This window comes from Dipodomys ordii, unplaced genomic scaffold, assembly GCF_000151885.1.
Source record: "Dipodomys ordii isolate 6190 unplaced genomic scaffold, Dord_2.0 Scaffold5, whole genome shotgun sequence".
Lineage (NCBI taxonomy): Eukaryota > Metazoa > Chordata > Mammalia > Rodentia > Heteromyidae > Dipodomys > Dipodomys ordii.
The window spans coordinates 11,829,700-11,856,240 of record NW_012267221.1 but is presented as its reverse complement, the minus strand read 5'-3'; the positions used below and the strand labels follow the sequence as shown (position 1 = coordinate 11,856,240).

At 36.8% G+C, this 26,541-nt stretch overlaps 1 protein-coding gene and 1 pseudogene across 1 annotated transcript in view; both read left to right on the top strand.

The window, feature by feature from the left end:
- The window catches only part of Pla2r1 (phospholipase A2 receptor 1, 180kDa), a 119,234-nt gene that overhangs the window by 77,968 nt on the left and 14,725 nt on the right, over window positions 1-26,541 (top strand). The window contains exons 14-21 of the mRNA XM_013030869.1: window positions 2,481-2,565; window positions 5,558-5,690; window positions 5,992-6,027; window positions 6,367-6,524; window positions 11,122-11,186; window positions 11,886-11,989; window positions 14,050-14,189; window positions 26,241-26,358. Coding sequence (XP_012886323.1) covers window positions 2,481-2,565; window positions 5,558-5,690; window positions 5,992-6,027; window positions 6,367-6,524; window positions 11,122-11,186; window positions 11,886-11,989; window positions 14,050-14,189; window positions 26,241-26,358 — 839 coding nt within the window. The remainder of the gene's footprint in view (window positions 1-2,480; window positions 2,566-5,557; window positions 5,691-5,991; window positions 6,028-6,366; window positions 6,525-11,121; window positions 11,187-11,885; window positions 11,990-14,049; window positions 14,190-26,240; window positions 26,359-26,541) is intronic.
- LOC105993757 lies at window positions 17,201-20,426 on the top strand (annotated as a pseudogene).

Genomic DNA, 26,541 nt, shown 5'->3' with positions numbered 1-26,541 from the left:
AGCACACAGGTTTGAGTTGACCACCATCCAGTACAGTAATTCATCCCATTACCTTCCCAGCACAGTAATTTATCCCATTACCTTCCCACGGTCATCCAATGCCTGCTGAACTGCTTCCAGTTTCAGAATGCCCCGTGCCTGGAAGAAAGCCCATTCCATTGGTAGAAGCTGGTTTCCAAGATCATCTTTCTACTAAGCCAGAAATCCGCCTCCTTCAGTTTGGAGCTAGAGCAATATAAATCAAGTATACTCTAAAATATTTGAAGGGATCCCCCACTTCTCTTTCTTGTGAGTTCTCCCATACTTTGGTCTCTTGCTCTAGAATATTCTTGTCAACCAGCATACCTTTTAGGAATATCTTTTGTGGAAAAAAGCACAGGTACATGCATAGCTGATTTAAGAATCCAGCAGACATGGCAGACAAAAACCTGTCCCTTAAGATGCTGTGGTCTAAGGGGGTATGCCTCCAAGTCCTCAAGTCTTTATTCCACAAATGTAATACCAGCAACTTTGCTCCAAGCTCTAGAAGCCTGGAATCTCAATGAAACACTTTTCCAAACTCAGAGAAAATGCAAGATTGTGTGTGTATGTGTGGAAAACTCTGGCCTACCCTGGAAGTTTCCCTGTCAGGACACTCTCACAAAGAAGTTAATATGTACTATCTATCCAGTTAGTCAGCTTCCATATTTACAAAATGAACCTAAAAATTAGAGTTTTGACATTTGCAAATGTGAGTCTCATTAACTTCTATTCTGTGGGGGAAAGGGGATATTTAATGGCTGACTGCAATCACAAAACCAAGTACAATGCTGGAAATTAACTATATACAATCATATCATGGAGGCTTCTAGAAAGAACTACTTTAATAACAAAATCTCTTTTTTTTAAAGAATATTTCTTAACAGCACATAGACCTGCTGGTCCCTACAAGAAATCCTGATCTGAGAGACCATGGCTCCAGAGCCTGGCTAATCATTACACTCACTTGGGACACACAGCTTTCTATCCCACACCAGAGCTGCTGGATCAGACTTTGAGAAGCTTTCTGGCTAATTTTATTATTAGTTGGAGGGAGGACCACAGCTACCCATTGTTCTGAATTGTGCTGTTCTTCATTACTTTAGCACCTTGCAAAATGTGTTTTATTTTCTCCCCTTAAATTTTAATGAATTTGCCATCTGAAACAATGACATGTAAGTGAGTTCTTAGTTTGCTTTCGATCAGATATCACTATTTCTATATATATAAATGCTCCAACATGAAATTTCTAATGGAATTTAGGGCTGAGCATCTATCAAACTATTAATCATTACCCTCTGATCCCAAAAATTATATGTCTCTTGCCCAGACTACCAAAATGTTCAACCAAAACATATGTATGTGCTTGTTTAAAAATAACATAATTTTAGGAAATTGATGGCGGAAAAGTCAGTGTCCATTTGTCTTCTATGACCCAATCAAGCAAATTAAAAGTTCTTAGAGCAGAGAGAATCTATGGATTTCCAGCCTAGGCCATAACAGTCATGCCCTTAGCTTAACCTTATAGCATTCATCTCATCTTCTCACAACCTTAAATGTAGTAAATCATCACCACAGTGGCCAGCCAGGCACCAGTGATCTCTCAGATTTTCTAACTTATATAATTTGTATCATTCAGACAGAGTAGCTCAGATATCTAGGAAGCTATGCTCTGGAATAGGCTTGTTCTCTGCAGTAAGGAAAATAAAACATCTCTCATGACTTCTGAGTCTTTTAAATCTTTAATTCTTCAAAATTATTCCCAGAAAATTATCTTAGTGAGATGGTTCATTGTACAATTAGGCTTTATTGCTTGATTTATTGAGTACTCTGCAATTTGACATATTTGTACTCTGCCTAATAGGAGGGAAGATGATTCTCTGTGGAGCCTTTTGCCAAGTCTAACCATTGGTGATGGCTGAAGTTAATTTACCATGGCCTAGGCTGATTTGCTGCAGAATTATTTATGTTGGGATCTGGGGGGGGAGGGGGAAATCTCTAAACCTTCTGTGTACCTTTTATTTAGTAAAGATGATTATTAACTCTTAGAAAATGCATAAACATTTGACAAACAAGTGACCAATTGAAATATAGTAAAGTAGTATGAATAGGTAATAGAAAGATTAAAACAAGTCCTCAAGAAAAAAAGATGATGTTACAAATTTTTACCAACTTGTTTTCATGTGCCCTTGCCAAGATTGGAAGGTATTGCCATTTCTGATGAGAAACTTCTAATCTCAATGTGAGCTGATATCATCACCCATGAATAAACAAAGAGAAATAAAACACGAGCCTAAATCTTCCTCTCTGTACATGCACATAAAATATGTGATTGACTTGGTTGATCCAGTAGCATCACCTGGTTTCTGCAAAAATAAATATTTTTAAAGATTTTTTAATCTTTTGTCTAACATTAGGAAATCAATGAGAAAGGCAAAGTTTTTGTCTCTTCTTTCCTCTAGGACAGAAGAACGGCAGTTCTGGATTGGATTTAACAAAAGAAATCCACTGAATGCTGGTTCTTGGGAGTGGTCTGATAGAACTCCTGTAAGTCTTTCCAAACTAGACAAAAGAGATGAAGTAAAGAAAAGCAGCCATGGCAGCACTTGCTAAATTGATTAAGAGAACCTAGAAATAATGTCCATGTCTCTCCTATGGCTGTGCTAGATATTAGGACTAAGAGAGTTCCTATGTCAAGGGCCTGGGAAACTTTTGCTGACCAGATTATCCTGAAGCCCTAATAGTATCTTGTCCTGATAAGAAATCACAACCTCCAACATGTCCCCCAAACCATTTCCCAATTTGAAAAGTCATCTAGCAGAGAAACAACTATTCTTTCAATAATGTTAGGCTTTTCCCATCCAGTTTCTCATTTCCTATACAGTATGGATTGGCCTTGGCTTTGTCACAGCAAAAATGAGGTAATTTGGGAGAACAATTTTCAGTTTATCTCATGGTTCATGGATAGACATGCCTTAGAAATCATCTCCTTCACAGCCAGAGCAAGTAGTTCCAGGAAAAAAATCTTATTTTTCATTCTACCTCTTCTTTGAAGACCTTTGTGGTGTTGTATTGCTTTTGCAGGTGCAATGAGAAAATATCACATTTTCCTTAAGATGATGGGGAGGGGGAGGGACACCTGAAGCACTATCCCAAGTTGCAATAGGATCCATCCTATATCGCTTGCAGAATCAGCTCTTTCCATGAAAAGGAAAAGAAAGGCTCTCAAAGACCCTGAAGTGAGTGTTTAATGCAGCTGCTGCTTATGGAGCCCTCGTCATGTTCTGTGCAGTGAGCTGAATGCACTCTTACGTGATCTCATTTCATCCTTACAACAGCTCACTGCAGTGGGCAACAGAATGATTAGCCATCTGCCTAAAATAACAGAGGACAGCCATGATTAGCACACAGGTTGTCTGACTCCAGAGCTACAAAGCTGTTAACAAAATAGCAGTAGCCAAACTTTAAATAAAACCCACTATAAAAGTTGTGTTCAAATCTGTAGCCAAGAAGGAATTTAAAAAAGAAAAAGAAGCCAGGCGCTGGGGGCTCAGGCCTGTAATCCTAGCTACTCAGGTGGCTGAGATCTGAGCATCGCGGTTATCAAAGCCAGCCCGGGCAGAATAGTCCGTGAGACTCATCTCCAATAAACCACTAGAAAACCAGAAGTGGTGCTGTGGCTCAAGCGGTAGAGCGCTAGCCTTGAGCTGAAGAGCGCAAGGACAGCGCCAAAGCCCAGAGTTCAAGCCCCACGACCGAAAAGAGAGAGAGAGAGAGAGAGAGAGAGAAAGCCTTGTGCTTCAAAATAATGATAAGGGCATTGTAGTTGTAAAATGCTAATGGAGTACTTCTGCTCCTACACTGCTTCTTTACAAAGGGTACCACAAACAACATAGGGCGAGACCTTAGAAGTCACTGAGCTGCATGGATCTGTTTTGCTAATGAAGGAATCAAGACCCAGGAACAGAAGTATTGAATACAATACAGCTCTTGAAAAACAAAATATTATACAGAAAAGTTGAAAATATTGCATTGTGTTTCAGTAAAACAAACACAATAATAAGAGGGGGACAAACAATTTGGTTCAGAATAAAAGAGAATAAGGCCATAAGATAGTCCACTGAAGTTCTCTTGACTCTCCACTAGATACAATTAATTAAACTCACATCATTCTCTGAACCTGAGTATGTACGTGTGTGTGTGTGTGTGTGTGTGTGTGTGTGTGTGTGTGTAATCATTATATATAAACTGGACTGGATGCCAGTGGTTCACGCCTGTAATCCTAGCTACTCAGGAACTTAGATTTGAGAATCTAAGTTCAAAGCCTACTGGGACAGGAAAGCCTGTGAGACTCTTTATCTCCAATAATTTACAAGAAAGAAAAGAGGAAGGGAAGGAAGGAAGGAAGGAGGGAGGGAGGGAGGTAAGGAAGGAAGGAAGGGAGGGAGGGAGGAAGGAAGGAAGGAAGGAAGGAAGAAAGGAAGGGAGGGAGGGAGGGAGGGAAGGAGGGAGGGAAGGAGGGAGGGAGGGGAAGGGAAGGAAGGGAGAGAAAGGGAGGGAGGGAGGGAGGGAAAGGAAAAGAAGGGAGAGAAAGGGGAAGGGAAGGAAGGGAGAGAAAGGGAGGGAGGGAGGGAGGGAAAGGAAAAGAAGGGAGAGAAAGGAAGGGAAGGAGGGAGGGAGGGAGGGAGGGAGGGAAAGAACAAAAGCCAGAAGTGGACCTGTGGCTCAAGTTGTAAAGACTAGCCTTAAGGAAAAAAATGGTCACAGGCAGCTCCCAAGCTCTGAGTTCAAGTCCCAGGACTGGTGCATGCGCAAATGCACACATGTGCACACATGTGAGCGCGCGCACACACACACACATACACATACATGCACAAATAAAATTGTGATATAGTTGCAAAGCTGTTTACAGGTTTGGGAAAAGTACAAGAGGTTTCACAATATCCTCTTTTTCCAACATTTTATCCATTTTACTTGTGGCCTACACTATCAACTATTTATTATTAAATGGTTGAGAAGGTTGGATCCTTATTTAAAACCTCTTTTATGCGAATTCTGTGGGTCTTCAGGTCACTCATGGTTAGTTTCCTGGTTAAAAAGCTAGTTATGGTCTAGAATTCATTATTAAAGGCTGAAAGTTTAGTCTATGTACAAAAGGACTGGCAAATAGAACTGACACTCAAATTTAGCACATCCCTGAACCTTTAAGAAATGTAGCATGATCCCAAGACTAAACCAGTCCTTCCAGTTAGTAAATAGTGCAAGTTCAGCACCAACCTTGCATATGATTCCTTCCTCCTAGAAAAGAAGTAACATACCTCTTTTATTTTTAAAGGAAAGACATCTTTAAGAAATACTAAACACTAGTTGGCATGTTTTACACAAATGTGGACCAACCTCAAACTAGAGTGACATGTAGATGTTACTGAAGCTTTCTCTAGACGACTCTAATGATGTGTGCATGGTTGCTTTTTTGGATCTTTTGAAACTTTTTATGGGGGAATCAACATTAAGGAATAATGAACTTCATCTGCTGCAGGTTGTCTCTTCATTTTTAAACAATTCTTATTTTGGAGAAGATGTAAGAAACTGTGCTGTGTATAAGGTAGACAAAACCTTGCTGCCCTTGCACTGTGCTTCCAAACGGGAATGGATATGCAAAATTCCAAGAGGTAAAAACACTAATAAGGTCTTTGTAGGCTAGGTTTCTAATTTTTTTTAAATAGCATTTTCCCCAAGGAAATTACAGCGATTCAAAATCTTAGCACCATGTCAACAATCAACTGCACTATTTATTTAATGTGTCATAGGAAAGTGAATGAAGATAGCACCAACACAGTGGTTAGCTCATTGGGAGTGGGGTAGCCAGCTAACACTGCAGAAGTACTATAGAATATGGTTGTAGCTGATATTCTTCAAGAATGGGATACGAGGAACAAAGGTCAGCTAAGGTTATTTGCTTTCTCTTTGCAGATGTGAGACCTAAGATTCCACGCTGGTACTACTATGGTAAGACTAATGCTGCCACACTCTAATTATATGCCATCTAAAGGCTATGATATACTATTTATTGTATTAACAAATCTCTCCATCCAAACCTACCTTTCCTTGTATCAATCTAAAGTTAAATTGTTGAAGTGAATAAATGATTGATGAATAATCAACTTAATAAATATGCTCACTAAACAAAATTGAAATTAATCTAACTCACTTCCGTGAGCTCTGAATATTAGTGAATGTTTCTTAAATGAAGTAAATTGAAGGGAAAATAAGCATAGCCTACAATATTCAAGTTTGCATTATAGCTGTCACTAGTCTGAACAACAACTGGCACTGTTTTTCTTTCAGATGCTCCTTGGCTTTTTTATCAGAATGCAGAGTACCTTTTCTACTCCTATCCATTAGAATGGTCTTCCTTTCAGTTTGTCTGTTTCTTGCTGAACAGTGACATACTCACAATTCTTTCTGCACATGAGCAAGAATTCATCCACAGCAGAATAAGAAAGGTACCTGAACATAATTCACCCTGAAAAAGTTAGAACTTGGAGGTTTTTATTTTAATTTCACACAGTTGTTTAAGTTTCAGTAAAAACAGAGTTTTGGGAAGGGTTTCTTTCTGCTATAGAGATTAAGAGAAAACAATAGAAAAACAAATAGGTTTTCTATGTTGTTCAGTCATTTTACGTTTCTTCATTCTTTAGTAGCAACAATGGTGAGTAACTAGTTCTGTGAGCTCATTCAGTCATTCAATAGATATTTGTTGAGTGCCATCTAGGGACTAAGATTCTTTCAGTGATTAAAACTGTTCCTGCCCTTATGGAGTTCCTAATCTAGTATGAGAAGAAAAAACTATAATCAGTATAAGTAAATAGAATTACATAAGGTGTTAAAAAAAAGGTAAATAGATAGATGCCATGAAGGAAAATAAAACTCAAATGAGAGCCAGGGGTACTGGACATTGCAAAATGGCAATTTACCATTATTTTTAATTTTTGTCATTCTGGTTTACTCCACCCAATATAATGGTATATAATGATCTCTCATGATTCTTTTTTGCAAACATTGTCATTATATTCGTCCTTTAAAAATCGTTCCCTCCCCACCCCGCTCCGTTCCCTCCTCTTACTCTTATTGTTAAGTTTTAGGTAGGTTTCATTCATTATGCTGTTTTAAAAAAATTAAGTTTTTTATTGTGAAAATACTGTACAGCGGGGTTACAGTTACATGAGCAAGGTAATGAGTACATTTCCTATCAAGCATTGTGGCCTCCTCCTTTGTCTATCCCCTACCATCCCTTCCATTCCACCTCCACAATGAAACCCCCCCACTCCTGCCTAAATTGTAAAGTTCAATGTTCAACAGTGTCTTGTACGTCTCATCGTTACAATGGGTCAACCTGTATCCATATTTAAACATTTTCTTTTTTTCCTTCCCCTCCCCAAATTATACCGACGTCAAATACAGTGAAAACAGGGTTATTTCTAACATATTTATAAGGTACCATGCAATTTTTTTGTTGCTTTGTATGTTCCTCCCCCACGGTATAACCCCTGTTTTCACTGTATTTGATGTCAGTATGCTGTTTTTATACATAAACAAAATGTACTTCAATATTATTCACCCTCATTTCCATCTGTTTTACCTACCCCCTCTTGCTTGTCACTCCTGTTCTCACATTTCCATTCATGCTGTGCATATCATATGTATGTACATATCATATATCATATACGCCATCTATGTGAATATGTGCAACGTGTCTATGTAGACATATAATGTGTATATTCATATATGTATATTCAACATATATGCATACACAAACATACTGTATATGTGCATATATAAATATATATATATATTTGCTCAACATAGTATGTGTGAGAGAAAACATGGTATTTTTCTTCCTGAACCTAGCTTATTTTGTTTATAATGATGACTTACAGTTCCATCTATTCCTACAAATTATAAGTTTTACTTTTGTTTATCGCTGAATAATATTCTATTGCATATAAATATATATATATATGACATTTTCTTTATACATCCATCAGCTGTAGGGCATCTGGGCTATTTCTATAGCTTGACTATTGTAAATAGTGCCACAGTGAACAAGTATCTCTATTGTATCCTTTGGATACATTCCTTTGGATATGTGCCCATGAATGCTTATCACTGGATCACACATTAGTTCTAATTTCAATTTTCTGAGAAAGCCCTGTACTAACATCAATGGTGGTCACAATAGTTTACATTCCCACCAATAATGAATGAGGGTTCCCTTCCCCAAGCCCCATCTCCACCAGTATTGGTTCTCTTTGTGCTCTTGATGCCGACCACTATTCTGATGGATGAGATAAAATGTCAGTGTTGTTTTGATTTGCATTTGCTTTATGGCTAGGAATGTTGCATGTTTTTCGAGTATTTGTTGGTCATCTCTACTTCAGAATTGTCTGTTCGATTCATTTGTCCATCTGTATTGGCTAATATGGTGTTTGGTTTTTTGCATTGTTTGTATGTTCTGGCTATTAATCCCTCGTCAGAAGAATACATGGCAAATATTGTCTCCCATTCTACAGGCTATCTCTTCATTCTAGTAATTGTTTCCTTAACAGTGCAGATGATTTTTGTTCAGTGTAATCCCATCGTTCAATCCTTGCCTTTACTTCTTGAGCTATTGCAGCCCTATCTAGGAAGTTGTTATCTGTGCATGCATTATCCTATGTTTTCCACTAGCAGTTTCACATCCTGCATTAAGATCTTTGGTCCCTTTTGAATTGATTTTATTACAGGAGGAGAGACAGGGATCCAGTATCAGTCTTCTATGTCTTGGTTATATTTCTATTTCATGCTATAATTATATTTATATAATAGATAGATAGACAGATTCAACTAGTTCTACAAAATCTGATGTCTTAAGCCCTAAAAATAGGTTAATTTTGCCATTTTTGTATGTATATGTGTGTTTGTGTATATGTGCATGTGTGTCAATACTGGAGCTTGAACTGGGCATTATCCCTCAGCTTTTTCACTCAAAGTTAGTGTTCTACCACTTGAGCCAAAACTTTACATCTGGTTTTTTTTGCTGGTTAATTGGAAATAAAAGTTTCACAAGCTTTCCTGCCCACCCTGGTTTTAAACCACAATCATCAGATTTCAGTCTCTTGAGTAGCTCAGCTTGTAGGTGTGAGCTACCTATGCCCAGCTTAGTTTTACCATTTTTGATGAAACATTTTTTTTAAAATGACAGGTTGCTTTTTCTTATGTAGTTTAGTAGATTAGCATAGATTATTGCATCATATTTTTTAGTTAAATGTTCTTTCCACATTGTACCACCTGTAAAGGTTGCTTGCATATTTAAAACAAATAGTATTCCTGCTTTAAAATTAATGGACATACCACATTTCTGTTTTACAAGCACATAGTAATAGGTTTACATGATTGTGACCTTATGCTTAAGCTAAATCTGTTGTCTGTCTTTACCATTTTCAGCCTGGGTATCTTCCATTGCTCTGTGAAGTTTTGGACCATATCACAATAGGTTTCAATGATGTGCTGTGTGGGAGATTACCATACTATAATTGAGGTGCTAATGAAAATGCCACTTAAAATGCAGAAAATGTAATTTCTCTTTAGTGGTCTTTAGTTAGGGCATTGAACAATCAGGCCATGATTTTTGTGGTTCTCCCAGTGAGTTCACAGCCAGTCTCAACAGTCCATTCGAACGTCTAACCAAGAGACTCTATATTCAGCATATAAGAACATATCCACGTAATGACACCCCAGGGATCCAAAATTATACTTGTTCCTATCAAATTGTTGACAGGATAGACAGACACATTGTTCAAGAGGTAAAAATACCTATTTATAAATTAGAGTGGTAGCCAACTATCAGCTTCTGTTAGGTGATGACTTGAAACTCATGTGGAAAAATAATGTATCATAAAACATATTCCCAGAATAGAATATTCCCAGACAGAAATGAGAGTGCAAATTTAAATATATAATGCCTTCAAATTAGGGTTTTTGGTATATAAAAATTAAATTAAATTTCAACATTTATACATATCACACCTACAAAACAAATTATTCTAACTTAGGGGGTCTCTAAGAAATCTTAGTGCTTCTTCCTCTTTTATATTTAAAGAAGGAATCTCAGTTTCTCAGGTTCTAAGTCCAATATCACATCTGCTTTAATGAAAGCATGGGCACATAATGTTTTAATTTTTTACTCTATTTTGCTTAGATCTATATGATTGATATTGGTACTAAAATAATTTATTATTTTACATATATACATATATACTCCTATTTTTAGTTGTCAAACACTGGAATTCAGTAGCATTTCTTTGACCTATGTTGTATCTTTTTATTTGAATGTTATTGATGTTAACAATCAGACCACTACGTAAAATTCAAAATCTTTATCCTATTCATGTAGATGTAACATCTACAGTGAGCTTCTCTAAATCAAGAAGAGAATAAGCCACTAATTTCTCTAGTAAGAAAATGAATCCATCTTCTATTTCACATTATTATATTACTTTTTCCCCCCTGTTTCTGGGCCTTTAATTCAGAGCTTGGACACTGTTGGTTAGATTTTTCACTCAAGGTTGTGCTCTACCACTAGAGCTACAGCTCTATTTGTTTTATTTATTTATTTTTGGTGCTTAATTACAGATAAGAGTCTCACAAACTTTCCTGCCCAAGCTGACTTTGAACTGTGATGCTCAGATTTCAGCCTCCTGAGTAGCTAGGATTACTGGCATGAATCAGCAATACTAGTTTATTATACTCCCTGTAATTCATTTGTATGAAGTTAGAAATTTTATTTTCCATGTTGAATGAAACTAATTATTTTCAATATTTTACAACAATTTTCTTTCATAGAAAGAGTTATCTCATGAGGAGATAATATTTTAGAATAATGAAGTTCCTGAGTTCCTCAAGATACCAGATCTTAGTTACTCTTCCTTAGATAATTGGGTAAAATACTAAATACTAGAAAGCTATTAGCAGCAACTCCATTCATCTTAATAGAGGAGAAAAAAAAGCAAACAAGAAGAATAAATGCTGATGTTTTATTTCTTCCTTTCTTTCTTTTAATAGCTATCAAAGTTTGGTGTGAATTGGTGGATTGGATACCAAGAAGAGCAAGCCAATGATGAAATTCAGTATGAACCTAGATTAATTTGCATTTGATTTTACTTGATAAGTTTTTTTTGTTTGGTTGGTTTTTTTTGGGGGGGGGTCTGGTCATGGGGCCTGAACTCTGGGCTTGGGGGTTTTCCTTCGCTCTTCAGCTCAAGGCTAGCATGCTACCACTTGAGCCATAGCACCACTTCTGGCTTTTTTTTTTCTACTTATGTGGTGCTGAGGAATCAAACCCAGGGCCTCATGCATGCAAGGCAAGCGCTCTACCACTTAGCCAACTTCTCAGCCATTTACTTGATAAGTTTTAAGTATTGAATGACATGATTTCCTCTTAGTGATCAATTTGTTGATCATCTTTAACTTATCTTTAACTTATAAATTTGAATTCCTCTAGCCAAAACATGAGTCTTTCTAAAGTACTCCTCCATGAAATTATGACCAATCTATTCCAAACATGCATCCATGCCTTCCAAAATCTTCCTCCAGCCCTATTAGCTTATTTTTATACTAAAAATGCAACATAAAATCTACCTTTTCAGAAAATGCTTCCAAATACAATACAGTATTTGTTAACTACAGGTACAATTCTGTTTATGAGTATTTTCTAAATTTAATACACTATTTAGTAGACTTTTAATCCATACCTTAGAACTTAAGAGCAGTGCTGGTGACTCAACATGCCAAGTAAAAAGACTTTGACATTTTTAATTTTCCTACAGTTGGAGAGATGGATCACCAGTAATATACCAGAACTGGGACAGAGGACAAGAGATACCTGTGAATAATCAGAGCCAGAGATGTGGCTTTATTTCTTCCATAACAGGTTACTTTATTTATTCATATTTGGGATAATAATGAAAACTATTTTTTGGAACCTTGAAGTCTCCTTTAGGTATCAATTCAGTGAGAAGGTTGTTTGATTTTTTTTCTTCTCAGTTAACTGTCCAATCTCATTGATTTTAAAGGTTATGGGTGGCCATTCTTCTGTTTTAATTTTCTGTTTTGAAAATAATTTATATCTGGATAATCCTTTCTAGTGAATCAAAACAGCACCAAAAATGGTCCCAATGAGACTGTTAAATCAACCTTCTTCTTTAGAAATATGCACATTTTAATTTAACTAGCATATGGTAACTGGAAATAGAACTTAAAATGTATGCAAACATCTGTATCAGTGAATATACAGGTGAAATAAAAATAAAATGTACAAAATAATATGGAGAAATTCAAACAAGTTAGAAGACAGCAAATGTGAAAGCATTAAAAATAATTTAGTCCAGTTTTTATTTTTGTTTTTCGAAGCCTGATAAATACTATTCTAATTTTAATGGGGGGGCAGTGTTATATATACCTCCATTTTATAAATTAACACCTTAATGAATATGAAGTTTATTTCCTCTTTTCCTCTTAATAAAACCTTCATTCAATGAACTGTTCTCTTTTTTTTAATTGTTATTTTAATTCCCAGAACTCATTACTTCTGGACTTGTGGAAAATAGCAACTGTTTTGCAAGGTGGATTTTAAAAGCACATTTAGCTCTGAAGACCTGTTTGGTGACACGCACGCGCTCGCGCGCGCGCACACACACACACACACACACACACACACACACACACACGTGCGCATGCACGGTTTGTTATTTATCAGTATAGTTTTGATTGAGTTGATTGTCCACAAATACCCACATACGTTTTCTAACCAAGTAAAAGATAAAGATGTTGCCTGTTTTAACAGATTCCCAAGTAGGCTGCACTCAGGTCAGGAGATGATGAATGGAAAAGCAATTCTTAGTGGGAGGGCCTCTGCAGAGTTAAGGAAAGGAAAGGGGGGTGGAAACACAAAGAAAAATGTGGCTAATCAGTTTGCTTTTGCCAGCAGGTGTCACAAGAGCCTGCAAAAAGGGTTGTTTTGTGAGTCTGGGAGAATAGCAACTAATCTGCATTGAAAATGGCAATCCAGCTCCTCCTTCCCAGCCAACATCTTTTGGGCTCATATTTCTATACTAGAGAACTGAACTTGCCCTTGTAATTTGCATGCATTCGGCTCTGTTCTGAAATTTGTGACATGAATGCTAATGAAATGCATCCAGTAACTGTTACTCTGAAAATAAAGCTCTTCTAAATAAAAAGAGGGAAAGGCCACTGCAGGAGCTAAGGAGTTGAGGATGGATCTTATTGAACACATGCTTATGCTAAGGAGTATCTTATTGAAGACATGCTTATATATTATATTTTATGTAAGGGTCAGTATTGAGAAATGCTTTCCTTCCTGATTTTTATTCAAAATACTTGAAACCAGAAGTATATCAGATTTTAGGTATTTGGATTTTGGAATCTTTACATAAGCTTTACGTAGTTAAGCATCCTTTTTCTAAGCATCTGAAATCTGAAACGTTTTGAAATCTAAAACTTTTTAAGCATTGTGTCAGCACTCAGAAAAAGTTTGATTCTAGATTTTGAGATTACAGACATTCAACCTCTATTTTCTATTTTTTAAATCATAAAGTAGATTTCATTGTACTCTATGGTTTACTAGATGTGATATGTGATCATTTATTGTTCTAGACTGTTTTTTTCTGTACAGTGAAGCTGAATATTTTAAAACAAATATTACTCTATAAGGTATTTTTCTGCCCTTGTCAAATATTTATGCATTTGTAAAAAAAAATACATAATAATATTAGAATTGCTGAGTTGGCATCTTGCCCAGTTAGCTGTTGTCAAGGGGAAACTCTATAATTAGTAAGTTAATAGATTGAAAAGGTAAATTATGATAATAAAAATATCACAGTCCTAAAAAAGAGAGAGAGAGAGATCAATAGACAAACCCCACCAACAGTCACCATTATTTCTAAGGCATTTCTGACCAATTTTCTCCTCCAGGGCTTTGGGGAAAGGAACATTGTTCAATGTCTATGCCTGTTATTTGTAAACGAAAAAAGGCATTAGCGGTCGAGGCAGAAAAAGATACAACAAAACAACATGGAACATGCCCCAAAGGATGGCTATACTTTAACTATAAGGTAAACTTACTTTCAAAAATTTGCCTGTGTTTCTCTTTTATAAATGCTCATTTTATAAGGTATTCAAAAAGTAAAGGTGCCTTAAAAACAAAAACTATGACTTATCAACAGAACTTGGAATGTTTTTGGTCACAATTTTCAATATTTTTTAAGAAGTTTTTCTACTTTGGAACAAGATTTTCCCTTAAAAAAAGAAAGAAAGAAAGAAAAGAAATAGTGCAAGACTTACCTAGACTCTCCCTTTTCCCCCATGCACACACCCTTTATTCACCTGCTAACAAGACTCCTAGAGTTTCACTATAAATGTTGAGTGTTAGCCATTCACAACCAGACCAATCCATATAAGATGACAGGATCAAAGGCAGCAAAGCTCACAGTACACATGTATGTGTTCACCTTTACATCCTTTTGGTGTGCTTGATATCATTGCTCAATGATAGACTGTTTTTTCTTCTGGAACTATCATTCATTTAGGTGCTATGTGTGTAAATACATGTGTGCAGTGAATGTGCACATGTATATAGGTAAATAGTCAAATGTGTGTGTATACATGTCTGTGTGCTTAAGCTTTGTCCACATATGAACTATATTTTTTCCATCTGTGTCTTTCCTTCCTGATAGCAACCTAGGAAGAGCTCTGGTCACCTGTGAATTGACAAAGTAATAACTGAGTTCGGTCAATGTCATCTCGAACCTCATAAAGCTGAAGCTTCCATGCAGAATTGAGTTTAAGAAAAAAAGATTGCCAGTGGGGATATTGTAAACCAGATTTATTATTTCTGATACTGACTTCAATTAAGGCCTAGACTTTCCCTTCACTCCTTACGTATTATAATAAAATAACTTTATGGGCCTTTGGTGGAACTAATTAAAATGCATCCCAAATTATAATTGTTTAACTCTTAGAGAATTAAAATAACCCAGACTCTCATGTAATTTCATATGCTGAGATGATACAGCAATTTTTTATTTAAGTACTCAGTTTTATTGATAGGAGCTTCTCTCCTTTGTAATCTTCCACTCTTGTTAATCTATGAAATGAAGCCACCAGGTTTTACTTTAATTTTTACTGAGCACACTCTATATATTTGATGCTGATTTTTATTTTAATTTTTAATTGTGGTAAATGCACACCACATAGAATTTATCATCTTAGCCATTTTGAATTATATGACTCACATTGTTGTACAACCAATCTCAAGATTCCTTTCCTCTTAAAGAACTAAAGCTCTATTATTCAATAACTTATTTAATAACTTATTAGATAACTTATTAAAGTTATTAAATGTACTAAGTTATTTAATTGCTTTTTAAATAATAACATTGAATACAACTGCCTATTCTTCCTCCTCCACTTAATCCTCGCCCCTGGCACCTCCATTTTTTTGTCTTTATGAATTTAATTATTTAAATGCCTCAAGTGAAATCACCCTTTTATGACTGGCATGTTTCACTTAGCATATGTCTTCTTCTTTTTTTAATATACACATATAACATATTTTATTTCAAAAAGCACTAGAATATTATACAAGTTATAAATTTACATTTTTGCAATAAAAGATATCAATATATGCATTATTTGTATAACTTCATCATGAATGGAATTTGAATCAGTGGTATAAACGTGTTGCAGTCACTAAATATCAATCATCATCACAGTGAACCAAAATGCATAGTTGTTATGAAATGACAAACGGCCACTAAAGGTAAACTCACGGCAATACACCAACATAGCAAATTAGTTATATAGATATTCTTTTCTTTACTGTATCATTAAAATTCTTGCCAGCCCCTCACCAAACATTAGAAAAGCACAGCTATGGAGACATTCTGCTGAACCAGTTCCTTCACGTACTGAAGAAAATAAAGTGACTTGGTTGCTTGTTTGTAAGTAAACTTCATAGACAAAAATTAAATTACTTACAATGATGAAGGGAAACTATTAGGACATCTGAATATAATTAGAACTCTGTAGGGTTGAGGGTAGCTCCTTCCTTCTTGAGGCTGAATAATATGCCATTGTATGGATATACCACATTTTGTTTCTCCACTCATCCACTGGTAGAAATTTAAGTTGCTTCCACCTCTTGACAAACTGATACGCTGAGTGGTTTCATGTATATTTCTCATTTTATTGAATTCCTGAGATAAACAGAATTTTTATTCTCAGTTTTATGTAAGAAGTCTGAGGCTTTTTTATGACTTTCTTGAAAGTTCCCAGTGAATAATTCCAAGTCAAAAATCAACCTTAAGCTTCTTAATGCTGAATCTACTTGTCTTACTCTTTTTCCCTATATCTGCCACTTCGTATTAGATCTTAACATTGCTTCTAACAACAACAAAATACTATATTTCAGTGAGAATAGCCAAAACATGATGTGGATCTGAAGCAATGGTACTCATCTAAAGGTGCTGAAAAATATTTTCCCCATTTGTAGGTTGTCTTACAACTTCCTTTATAATGCCTTTTGATAAACAAAAGTTTGTGGTTTTGATGAAGTTCAATTTATATAGTTTTTCTTTTGTTGCTTGTGCTTTTGCTATTATAGCTAAGAAGCCATGGATTCTTACCATTTGGCATAGGACTTACCCTTATATTTCTTCTTAGCATTTTGTGGGTTTAGCGCCTACATTTAGATGGCTGATCCACTGCAGTTTATTCCTGCATGACTATGGGTTTTTCTCAACTGTTAGAACAAGTGCATTCTGGAATGGTCTATAGAGAGTAGCCTCAAAGAATTGCCTATCTCTGTTCCAAATTTCTGGCACAGTTATGGGAGGAAAACTGGGGGGAGTACATAAGGAGCTCCCACTAGACAGCCTCCTAATGATCCAATCAGACGCCCAGGGGTATAAGTCTTCACATGAGGATCTTCCAAACCACAACACCTATATACATTTTTTTTGCCTGTACACACGTAACATTTTATTGGCAAATTAGTTATGTCAGGAAATAAACTGCTATAATCTGACCAAAGCCAAACTGAGGGATAGGGTTGTGTGAAGAGCCTATGTGTCAGGCTGAGACCTGCTCCACCCACCACCCACCCCTGCAGCCAGTTCAGCAGTGGTTTACTCTGAAAACAAGTCTGAGGGTTTTATATGATCTGAGGTATCCAGGCCAAGCCATGGCTGCCATAGCACCAGCAGCCAAGGGTGCCTCAGCCATTCTTGGGACTGGTCTTGGCAGAGTTGTGGTCACATTGCTTGAAGACAGTAGATCAGGCCAGAATCCCCAAGGCTTTCCATGGAAATTGGTGATGTATGTAGCTCTTGTATTAATCGTTGTTCTCTTGCTTATGTGGAAACAAGACCATATTAAAGCTACCAGTACAACTATGTTTATTGCAGCATTATTTACAATAGCTAAGATATGGTACCAAACCAGATGCCCCTCAGTAGATGAATGGATCAAGAAAATGTGGTATATATACACAATGGAATTATCAGAAAGAATGACATTGCCCCATTTGTTAGGAAATGGAAAGACTTGGAAAAAATTATATTAAGTAAAGTAAGCCAGGCCCAAAGAAACATAGGTCTCATGGTTTCCCATATTTGCAATAAGTAGTATATGTTTGAATCAAGCAGAAAAGGTCAGATAAGTTGATGTTAGGGAAATGAACCCTAAGATATGTATTCAAATGATTTTTTTCTTTCATGCTTGTGTTTCTAACGCATTTATAAGATTATTTCTTTGTTGCTTTGTATGTCCCTCCCCCATGGTATAACCCCTGCTTTCACTGTATTTGATGTTGGTATAATTTGTGGAGGGGAAGGGAAAAAAACAAATAGTTTAAATAGGGATACAGGTGGACCCATTGAAACAATGAGATGTACAAGTCCTTATGTCAAAAAAGAACTTTACAACTTTGGTGGAGGGGGAGAAGGTTGGGGGGGGAAGATGGGAAGGGATGAGACGGGGAAAGGAGGAGGTTACAATGCTTGATAAGAAATGTACTCATTATCTTGCCCATGTAATTGTAACCCCTCTGTACAGTATTTTCACAATAAAAAAAAGTTTTCCTTGGGTTAGAAGCTGGCTTTCTATGAGAAGAGAAAAGCAGTTTGCTCTATGGTACTCTGGACTCATTGAAGAAAATTGTGAACTACTTAAAAAGTGAGCCTTTTTCAGAAAGTGTGTGAAGGCTTAGAGTCATCTACAAAGGCTGCCATCTTTGAGAGGGAGTGGATAGAAGCCCAAAGTTTGAAGACAACCTATGAAGAGTGGGCTGGGCTCAAATCTGAACTTGAGAACAAAATATCCTTCCTAGAAAAAGAGCTGTGAGGTGAGAAATCTAAACATTCTCAACAAGATGAACTGCTGACAGATATTTCAAAATAGATACAGTCCTTAGAAGATAATCACAGTCCTTCAAGTCACAAGTAGTTGAAGCCAAAGCAACCTTCAGATTACTTCAAATCATTGAAGCCTGTCTTAAGGAAGCAATAGCTGATGCTGCGAATGAAAATTCCCAACTTCAGGAAAACCAGTAACAGCCTTTACAAGAAACTGAGGTATGGAAAGAACAAGTGAGTGAACTTGATAAACAGAAAAGAGCATTTGAAAACTCCAAAGCCCAGGCACAACAAGTTCTAAGGGATAAAGAAAATAACATCAAGTCTCTGACCAAATGATTCTTTAAAATGAAAGATGGGCTGCAGGTCTTAAAGAAGACATGACAGATGGTGGCAGTTTGGAATTGGGATTGAAGGTTGAACTAGAAAATAGCGCTCCTTCCCATCTTCCCCCCTCCACCCAACCCTCCTCCCCCCCACCCCACCAAAGTTGTAAAGTTCGTTTTTGACATAACGACTTGTACATCTCATTGTTGCAATGGTCCACCTGTATCCCTATTTAAGCGATTTGTTTTTTTTCCCTTCCCCTCCACAAATTATACCAACATCAAATACAGAGAAAGCAGGGGTTATACCGTGGGGTAGGGACATACAAAGCAACAAAGAAATAATCTTATAAATATGTTAGAAACAATCTCATGAAAGAAAATAAAACATTTGAATACACATCTTAGGGTTTATTTCCCTAACATCAACTTATCTGACCTTTTCTGCTTGATTCAGCCACAAAAGCTTTGAAGAAACTGATTTATGCGGTTAAATTAACTGCTTCTTTAAAAACCTTAGAAGGAGGAAGAAACCAAATTTGCATTCATTTGTCTGATGTAGCTAAAACAAAGGAAGATCCTACAAGGTATATTAGACATCTCCAGACTGAACAAACAAGCATCTTTGCGATCAGCAATTGCACTGATTGAGAGTGAGAATTGGAAACTTCAGCAGAAATTCAAAGTAATGACTGAACTATACCAAGAAAATGTAAGGACACTCTATAGGAAATTAATGGCAGGAAAAAAATTACAGGTTAGAGACAAAGGAGAAATTTTCCAAAGTAGATGAAAAGATCATGTATGCAGCTGAAGAGCTTGACACGTATCTAAAATGAGCCAGAGATCTTGAAGAAGAATTGAAGAGACCCATTTATTTTTATCAAGAGCAAATTATTCCCCTTGAGAAGAAAACACAGGATAATTGGTTGGCAGCTTGGGTTGCTGAGAGAAATCTCAGTCATTTAAGGAATGAAAATGCTCGCAACAAAAATTAACTAAAACAGAGTTTAAATTTGAACTTTCAAGAAAAGATCAGTATGTACTTGATGTTCCAAATACAGCGTTTGGCAGAGAGCATGCCCCATATGGTCACTCACCAAAGGGTCTAATTTCATCTGAGACAGAGCTTTGCTCTGTCCTCCAACTTATTGAGAGGTTCTGTTTAGACTCTCATCTTTGCATCTAGTAGGAGGACAAATAGGCCCAGAAGGCCCAGATAACCCTCTGGACCATCAGATTAGCAATGAAAGAGAAGAATCAAGTTATAAAGCATTCACTGCTACTCATAAATCACCTTTTGACACTGGGTCCCTGTCCTGTGCTTGCAAACTGGATTGCTCTAACATACTCTGCTGCAGCTCTGCCTCTACAAAGGCAAGACAGATGTGACTCTAATTCTGGGAAACTATCTGGACTGGAAGAACTCAGAAGTTTCAATATGTCTTTACTCAAATGGGATAAAGGAGATAAACCAGTGTCTTCAGATATGGAATCTAATAGAAATATAAAATATTATCTTAGTAATTCAAATGTGCCGGGTTCCTTCTTTCCTGTTGAAAGTGAAGCAGCTCGCTCTTTGTTCCTCCTGTCCAATAGCTATTGTGTCTAATGGATTCAAGGAGCCAGGAGCCCTGGGTTCCATCTGCTTCCTCTAGGAAACATGTACAGAGCTTCTCAAAATTATTTTCCACCTAGAGATTTCCCTGGTCCACCACATCCTCCATTCCCAGTGGGAAACATCTACTAGCCAATGGCTTTTCCTTATCACCTCCTGCCCAGGAGCTGGAATTTTCCTTCCTGACTTCACATTCTGAAAGTAGAAGCTAATTCCCCTCAAGGTTATTCCACCTTCAAAGGAACCTGCTACTGAACCTCCAGAACCACAAGAAACTGGAAATATTTTTTGGGGGGGTCCAGTCGTGGGGCCTGAACTCTGGGCCTGGGCACTGTCCCTCAGCTCTTCAGCTCAAGGCTTAGCGCTCTACCACTTGAGCCACAGCCCCACTTCTGGCTTTTTTCTTTTTGCTTATGTGGTACTGAGGAATCGAACCCAGGACCTCATGCATGCAAGGCAAGCGCTCTACCACTGAGCCACCTTCCCAGCCCCAAGAAACTGGAAATATTTTTGATCACTCTTTAAGAGCAATTTTGACTTAGTTCTCATTTGCTGTTTAAGTAACTAGAGCTACTTAAGTGATTATACTATTACTTAAATGATTTGATTATACTGTTACTCAAAACTTAATGGAATATAATTTTTGGAATAGTATTTTGTAAATAAACATTATTTAAATATGAAAAAGATAAGATTATAACAATATACTATATAACATTAGATGAATGCTGCCCCCCCATAATCTTATATTGTGTTCAGTCTTTTTGTTGGCTGTGGATAAGTGTAACTGAAACTGAAAATATTGAAGTCATGGGTAAGAGAGGACTACTATGGTTTACCAGATGATTCTAAAAGTTGCTAACAGGAGGACTGAAGGTCCAGAAAGAATGGTTAATAACGTGACAGAAGAAAATCTAGGAGATAACAATGTTAGGCCTTATCGTGAAATTCTGAATTAGGACAATATTAAGGGATATCCCATTAAACTTCATATTTGTCAACTTCCTGGGACTATTTGTTATTCAAAAGAACTTACAGATTGAGAATTTTTAAAATTCATCCAGAAATTAAGCATTTTTACCAATGTCTTACAAATAATTTTGTCCATGTTTGATAATGTCTTTTAACAATTTAAAAGAAGCTTGACAAGGGGAAATCATCTAAAATTCTTATTCCAGCAAAACTGTAAGAGGAAGAAATTCTAAGTGTGGTGTGTGTCTATGTGTTACTCCAAACCTGGAATAAAATTCCACCTTGCAACATATAGCTACAGATAATCAATATTTCATTTTATGTATATTTTTTAAATACTCTTTTTTTCTTAAGACTTTATTCAAACCTAAAATTATATTGATTCGTTCAACTATAGACACAATACTTTCAGAGCTTACATACTAGAAGGAAATCTTTAGGAAATCAATGACAAAACAACTATGACTTAAAACTGTAGTATACACTGCAGTTTTCTATGCTAACTTTATTCTCTTTGGCATCATATTTCTCCACTCCGCAGCACCTTTTGATAAAGCTATACCATTTACCTGAGCATGATAGAACCTTTCTATAATCCTAGTTACTCAGAGGTAAAGGAGAAGCATCATGGTTATAGGTCAGCCCAGATAAAATTAGTGCCAGACCCCATCTGAAAAACTATCCAAAACACTTAACAGATTACCTAGCAAGCACAAGCCCAGAGTTCAAACTCCAGTACTAAACAAAACTACCAGCTAAACAGATAAATAAAAGTAAAGAATTAAGGGGCATGGCTTAAGTGCTAGACCACTTACCTAGTAGACAAGAGGCCTTAAGTTCAACCTCCAATATCTTATGTAGACAAAAGTTACAGAATTCTATAAAAATATCTCACAGGCCGGACAACAGTGGCTTATGTCTGTAATCCTAGCTACTCCAGAAGCTGAGATCTGAGGATCACAGTTGAACAACAGCTTGGGCAGGAAAATCCATAAGACTTCTATCGCTGGTTTATGACTAAAACGGTGAAGTGGAGCTGTGGCTCAATGGCAGAATGCTGTCCTTGAGCAAAAGAGCTCAGGGACAGTGCCGAGACCCTGAGTTCAAGTCCTAGAACTAGTACAAAAAATTTAAATTAAATTAAAAATATATATTACATAGATTTATTTAATTTGTATATATATGTTTATACACACACACACACAGAGAAAAAACTGAAAGGTCAGAAGTTGTGGATCATTAGGAAAACAAAAAGCCAGGTACCAGTGGCCTGTAATCCTAGCCATTGAGGAAGCTGAGAGCTAAGACAGCAAAGTCCGTAAGACTCTCATCTACAATTAATTACCAAAAAAAATCTAGAAGTAGGAGCTGTGGCTCAAGGCACCAGCCTTGAACAAAAAAGGTAAGGGACAATGCTCTGGCCTTGAGTTCAAGCTCTAGTACTAGCAATACATACATACATACATACATACATACATACATATGTAGAACAGAGCAGAATGTACTAAGGTCCTGTGGTGAGAAGAACTAAGACATTTAAGGAACTCAATGAAGCATAGAGCACTATAATAGAAGATAAGATCAAAGAAATAGATACAAGTAATATTGTGTGAATGTTTCTGGTTTGTTTTCTAAGAACAAAGGGAAGCCCCTGAATAGTTTTTAACAAGAGAAAAATAACCAGGACCAAATTATGAAAAGCACCACTCATGCAGTGGCAAGGATATATTAAGAGTAGGCCAAGGTGAGAAAGGTAAGAACATTTTGGTAGCTACTGCAGAAGTCCAGGGGAAAGTTGAGTAACTTGGGCTAAGATGGTGGTGTAGTTGTCATGTGAGAATACAGAAAGAGCTGTGTTCTTTGAGAAATGAGATGTCTAATTGAGAGCTAAAAGGATGATAGTAAGGGTGGCAATGGCCCCAGGTTTCAGACTTAGATCACTGTGTGTGACTGTGCCATTCATTGTTATTAGGAACACTGAGAAAGAGACGAGAGTTGGAGGAATATCTTGAATTCCATTTCAAAATGTTGAGCTAGAAATGTTTGATACACTGAAAAGTTTTATATTAAAAACTTGTTTGAATACAGCCCTTCTTAATTCATACTTGCAATTAGAGATGCATTAAATTAGATCACACACTGCAAATTGGTAAGCAAACAATATAACATTAAGGATGCTGTACTTCATCCTGCTGCTTTGATTTAATTATTAATATCACTATTCAACATCAGAAGTGTGATTTTAGAAACAATGAAGTTGTGGTAGTTGGAAACCACACTTCAAGCTAGTAAACCTTAGCTGAAGGAAATGTGGGCAGGTGGAGGGAGCAGGGCGGGTGTTTATTGAACCAATGAAGTCCATTGGTATATATGAATGGTTCATTAGAGTGACTATCTGAACACAAGGTGGATTTGCATTAAATGATAAGACTTTAATAATTAGTGTGTGCCACTCCTTGGAAATTGTAATTAGAAGAAAAAGACAAAACTGAAAAGGAACAGATAAAAGGGTAGTTGTTATAAAAATTAAACTCCTTTAAAGCCAATTCAGTTTCTTTGTGAAGCAAACAAGAAGAAAGGGACCAGAAGAATTGAAATGCATTTCCTCTCTTGATTGGTACCTCAGCTTTCAGCTGGATCAGGGTTTCTTGTTTTTATCCTAAAAGCAGTGAGAAAGCCCTGGCTGGTTTATTCTGAACTGCCCTTTGAAAAGAATGATCTTGACCCTAACATTTGGGGTTGGATAATGTTCTGGCCTGAGCCGAACTTTGTTGGGAGTTTAACAATCCTGGCAAATCTGCTGATGTCAAAAGCAACCATCTTTTCAGTTGTAACAACAAAAATCAAAGCCTCCAAATCTTGACAAAATATCCCATAAGGGGAAAAAAATTTCCTTGTGTGAGAAGCAATGGATGAAATCAAGTTTGCTTAAGAGTGCCATTTTATAACTAAATGCTATGGGTTTGTATCTCTGTGAACTCAGTCAAAAAGCACAACCAGAATTTAAGAGTGGGAAAAGCGGGAGAAAAAAATGAGGGAAGTGGTAACAAGTGTGACAAGAAATGGATTTATTACCTTACTTATGTAACTGTAACCCCTCTGTATATCACCTTGATAATAAAAAAATATATATTAAAAAGAAGAAGAAGAAGAGCACTAGGTTGATTTCCAAAAGCAATTCTTTCCCCAAGAAACAAAGCAGTGGGATTTATATTGGGCAATTTATACAAAGTCATACAGAAAACACTTTAGGGGCAGACATTTAAGAGCATGCTCAGCCTGAGGTCAGAGAAAGCCATCATTCTATGAGCACATTCTGGGCACAGTCAGTTTTAGGGTCACAAAGATGGACGCTACAAATGATGTAAATCTGTTCTAGGTACCCAAAAGAATGAGAGTCTCTTGGTAATTCTTGGTTGAGTTTTCTTAAGTTTTCTCCAAAAGTTTTAGCTGAAACAAAGGAAAAGAACACTTTGAAGGTATTTTAATGTAGTAGTTTGCCCCTACATGTGTCTGCTTCACTTAGCAGCTAACAATCTGATAACCATTTCAGGGTCTATAGTTTTAGATTTTTGTTCCATAAATACTTACCAAGGATCTTCTCTGATGTGCTGTTCAAAGAGAAGTTAGACTTAGTCTTCTAAATTTAAGGAATTTATGATAGTGAGGAAGGGATGGGAAGTTGACAAATTTAGAAATTAAAGAATTAAGGAGCCAGGCCATGGGGCTCACCAGTATCTGTAATCGTAGCTACTCAGGAGGCTGATATCTGAAGATTGTAGTTCAAAACCAGCCCAGGCAGGAAAGTTCATGAGATTCTTATCTCCAGTTAACCATAACTTGGAATTATTCTATAAGTGAGATTTTCTCCATAGGATGATCTTGGGATTTGGCCTATCAATGACCAAGCTTGGCTATGTTCATTGATGAGCAAATTAGTCATGAGAGATGAATCCTAATGAATCCCAAAGGGAAAAATCCTTTGCATTTGCATACTCTCTGACTTCCCTGGCACTTAGTTCAATCTGGTATGCCTTTCTCTTCTATCTTTCCCTCTTGGATAACTCCTGTTGGTTCTACTAACATGCTTAAATTACCCTGAGTTCTTGAGTTGGGAGGAAAGCTTATCTTCATACCACTCCTGCCTAGTAAGAACCATTCTATTTCTTTTTCCATCTCACATAAAGAAACATTTACAGACAGGAACCTCTCCTGAACAAGAATCAACATGGCAAATCCCACAGTCTATCTCTATGCCTTTTGATAGCATTGATGGCCAGCCTCCTCTGTTTCTCCTTCCTCCTAGGATTCTTTAAGTCTTGCCCTTGTTTCTCCCCACAGTGGGCTCATTTTTTTCCCACTTTTCTGGCTCTTCCTAAGGCAGTGACTGACCAAATGGCCAACTGAGCATTTAATAGATTCAACTACCTGGTGTGATTTAATTTACCATATTTCCTCCTACTTAAAGTGAGGAAGTATGTGCTTGTAAGTAAATTGTAACTAAGCCCTCATTGCCCCCTCATAGATTTCTTTGGGGGATGAAACCTGTCACTGTAAACTTTGCAAGTGAACTAACTGTTTTAGGAAGAGTGCTCGCAGAGAGCAGAAAGCCTGTGATATAATCTGTTTTGCCTAATATGAATGCAGACAAGTCACTCATTTGCCTTGAAAGCTGCTCTTGTTTAGATCACTTTGGTGCATTTGAAGCAGTTGAGCGGAGGGGGGAGTTCTTTTGTCCAATAAAAACGTATTTTTTTCTAGCCTGATCTTGCATGGGAAATTTTTAATTCACTTACTAAAGTATAAGAATAAACACTATTTTGTGTTTTTTGATAGTGCTTTTTGGTGAGGATCCCCGAAGACCCAAGCAATCTTAAGAACTGGACTGGAGCTCGCGACTTCTGTGTTGAAAATGGGGGGACACTAGTCACCATTGAAAGTGAAGTGGAGCAAGGTAGAGTACTAAGTGTTCAACCAAATGAGCCATTCCTAATATGAAAATATTCCAAAAAATCCTAGCATTTCCAAGTCAATATAGAAAATATTCTAGGAGCTGGGAAGGTGGCTCAGTGGTAGAACGCTTGCCTTGCATGCATGAGGCCCTGGGTTCGATTCCTCAGCACCACATAAGCAAAAA